Source organism: Dichomitus squalens (assembly GCF_000275845.1).
Source record: "Dichomitus squalens LYAD-421 SS1 unplaced genomic scaffold DICSQscaffold_62, whole genome shotgun sequence".
NCBI lineage: Eukaryota > Fungi > Basidiomycota > Agaricomycetes > Polyporales > Polyporaceae > Dichomitus > Dichomitus squalens.
The window spans coordinates 149543-153147 of NW_006766944.1; the positions used below are offsets into that span (position 1 = coordinate 149543).

A 3605-nucleotide genomic window follows, 5' to 3' on the forward strand; every position below is an offset into this window, starting at 1 on the left:
GATCTGGCAAGGTGTCACCAACTCGTGGCCTCACCTGTTCGTCGCCCGCTTTGTGCTCGGCCTTGGGATTGGTCCGAAGAGTGCCACCGTCCCTGTGTATTCGGCTGAGTGCGTCGTTGTCGCAGTCATCTTTGCATACACATCGCCTGATACTTTTGCGCTACTAGGTGTGCACCCCCACTCATCCGCGGCGGCCTGGTCATGATGTGGCAGACTTGGACGGCGTTTGGAATCATGATTGGCTACGTGATGGACCTCGCCTTTCAAAACGTCTCCGACCCCTCCGGCATCACAGGTCTAAAATGGCGGCTGATGCTTGGAAGCGTACATCTTCCTCTGTCTCCCCTAACTGCGATCAAGCCTAAGATTGCCACGCTTTAGGCTGGCATCCCCGCCTTGTTCGTCGCGCTTCAGGTTTTCTTCTGCCCTGAGTCGCCGCGTTGGTACATGAAGAAGGGCCGCCACGCGAAGGCGTTCGAGTCCCTTCGCCGGCTGCGACACACCGATGTCCAGGCCGCACGCGACCTCTACTGTACGTTACCCCAATGCTTCCCCACTTCTTGGCATCTGGCTAAGTCATCGCCTTCTCTAGATATGCACGTGCTCCTCGAGGCCGAAATCGAAATATCTGCCCTCACGGGCAACAAGTTCCTGCAGCTCTTCACCGTGCCCCGAAACCGGCGCGCGGTGCTGGCCTCGTCGATCGTCATGTTCATGCAGCAGTTCTGCGGCATAAACGCCATCGCCTACTACTCCTCCACCATCTTCGTCCAGGGTGGCTTCTCGCAGACGTCCGCGCTGATTGCGTCGTTTGGCTTCGGGGCGGTCAATTTTGTGTTCGCAGGCCCGGCAGTTTGGACGATTGATACTTTTGGGAGGAGAAACCTCCTGTTGGTGTCGTTCCCGCTTATGGCGGCGATGTTGTTGATGACGGGCTTCGCTTTGTGAGTCGTCCTATCGTTGTGGGACTGGCACGTGGAACCGACTGACCGATGTGCGTGTAGTTGGATCCCCGAGTCGAGCCCGGCTCACATCGGTGTCATCGCGCTCGGCATATACCTATTCACCGCTGCCTACTCTCCAGGAGAGGGCCCCGTTCCATTCACTGTAAGTGTCAGTCGTTGGCTTAGTCTTGCGGCAGCAACTCATATTGCAATGCAGTACTCCGCGGAGGCCTTCCCGCTGTACGTCCGCGACATCGGCATGTCGATGGCCACTGCTCTGCTTTGGTTCTTGTGAGTGTCCTCCGGTTCGCTTCGCCGGATGATGTTCGTTGACGACGTGCCCCAAGCAACTTCGTCGTCGCATTGACCGTGCCGGCGCTGCTTGGTGCATGGACACCGCAGGGAACGTTTGGGTGGTTCGCGGCATGGAAGTACGTACTCCCAAATGAGCGAAACGGCCACGGGATACTGACCTCTGCACCACTTAGCATCGTCGGCTTCTTTGCCGCGCTCCTTTTTGTGCCGGAGACAAAGGCTCTCTCTCTAGAGGAATTAGACCAAGGTATGCCTTCTGCTTCCACTGCTCTTGCGGACTCGCCCGAGCTCAATCTCCTTCACAGTCTTCTCAGTCCCAACACATACGCATGCTGCGTACCAGGTTAAAGCGCTCGGACATAACTTCCAGAAGCACCTCCTCCGCAGGAAGGTTGGCAATATGCCGCCGCTTTACGAACACGAGGGCGCGATTGGAGAGAAGACGTATGGCTCTGGGGGCATCGGCGCTATCTAATTCAGGCCGTGTAGCATCTCTACCGTCTCCGAAATGCCCTTCCCTCACGCCATCATACCCTAATACTTCGCATGCGCCGCAATTGCGTAGTGATGTTCTATAGAGCTGCGTGTCTAGCGTTCAGTCTTCATCTCGGGCATGCGGAGTGGCCACGTCCCAGCGCTGTATAGCCCGGCTGGGATCCACCTCAGATCCATCAGCTACGATATCTCGAAAGCGCAAAGCACAGCAAGGCGGTGGCAGCGGTAGATATCCGGTCGAAGACTTGACAGGCGGATGTAAATACGAGTCAAGACTCGGAGGAAGAATAGAGCAAACCTTCGGACTCAACGATGCGGCAGCGTAAGCAGACTGATGCTCGACAAAAGAAACTCCACTGTGGGCCCCACAGTGGAAACTCAAGACTTGCATTCCACTACTATTTCCCACGAGTACTATCGCGACCCCAGTGTTCGGACAGACCCCAGTGTTCGGACAAACCGCCGTGGCACCCTCACCTGCTGTCCGATAAAGCTATAAATTTGCACAATGATGCAACGTAGAGACTCAAGTCAAATAAAAAAGAATGGCGTGGATTGAGCGAGGTGTTGTTGCGATCTGGTAGCAGGAAGAGGTTCAGCAGATGAGCCATGTGCAATGTTGGTACTCGGTCCAGCTTCCTTGTCGAGCGCTCATCCCCGAAAAACTTCGGCACCGTTTCCTAGGAATCCTGTATATGATGCATATTTTTCCGAAGGTATTTGAGGTACAGAAGATGTGCAGTAGAATACCGGCCATCGAGCGTGACCCTGCGCCACAAGACGGCGAATCTGCACACTCGGGTCGGAGTCTCAACCGGCAGTTCTCGGCATATGTGACTTTTCGTGACCACTCCGCGGAGAAATGTCCGAACACTGGGGTCAAGACCCACTCCTCGCCCTCCCGTCCTCTCACTTCTGAACGGAGTGCTTTCATATTTCTCAAGTGTGTTCTATCATGGTAGATGCATGATCCTACGAATTTACATGATTATCGCCGCAGAGGGGAGGGAGCGACGCGGCGAACAGTTGTACTGGGCGCTCACTTGTCCGAACACTGGGGTCGCGATAGTATTGGTTTCAGAACAACTCTACTGAGCAGCGTTGTTACGGGTCAAGTCAACGGTCATGACTTTTAGACGACGGATGACCGGTCACTGTGTGACCCGGTCATGACCGCCAGTCAAAAGTTAGCACGTGAGATCTCCGGCATGTCCGAGTGTGCGTCTGACGGCAGGCCATGGCTCTCGGATAGGCCAAGGGCGTCGTGGCTGCGAGAAGGTACAATGGGGGCTGATGAAACTGTCGCATACTCATCCCTGTCCTTTACTTTCAATGACCTACGACTCCATAATCCGCTATGTCTGAGCTGCAAACGGACAAAGAGCTTGCCGATGAATAGATCAACAATCAATTCATAGGGAACGGAACTCGACCTGGACACGAGTCTCAACGATGAATTAGCTGTATATGACGAACAAGCTGCAGTTTCTAGCCTGCAAGAGGAGTCTGAATCGGAGGAGCAGTTGCTCAGCGGCCTACTGTTGGTTGTGTAACGACTAGCTGAAAATGGAACGTGCGGGAATTGCACCACGCACAACCGTTGGACTACCCGTCCCACTTTCCCAGCCCGTTACAGCCACTAAGCACCGTTACCTCGGGTGACTAAGCCGGGTACTGCCGTACTTCTCTGTAACGGTGCGTCATCCGTGACGCCACCGTTACATCCCCCCTCTCTCGATCGAGGCCTGGGGAAACCAAATGCCATTGGTTGAGCCGGGGTTCGAACGCATTCACTGACGTTCCACCAAATGTAACGACTAGCTGAAAAATGGAACGTGCGGGAATTGCACC

The 3605-nt window shown here is 54.9% G+C and overlaps 1 protein-coding gene across 1 annotated transcript in view; it reads left to right on the forward strand.

Annotated features, from left to right (window-relative positions):
- Nucleotides 1–1734, forward strand: part of DICSQDRAFT_70253 (uncharacterized protein) — a gene marked incomplete at both ends in the record, with an annotated part of 3997 nt that extends 2263 nt beyond the window's left edge. The window contains 8 exons of the mRNA XM_007370172.1: nt 168–324; nt 382–532; nt 593–944; nt 1005–1107; nt 1162–1235; nt 1292–1375; nt 1433–1506; nt 1565–1734. Of these exons, the coding sequence (XP_007370234.1) occupies nt 168–324; nt 382–532; nt 593–944; nt 1005–1107; nt 1162–1235; nt 1292–1375; nt 1433–1506; nt 1565–1734 (1165 nt within the window). The remainder of the gene's footprint in view (nt 1–167; nt 325–381; nt 533–592; nt 945–1004; nt 1108–1161; nt 1236–1291; nt 1376–1432; nt 1507–1564) is intronic.
- Between the last annotated feature and the right edge of the window lie 1871 nt (nt 1735–3605).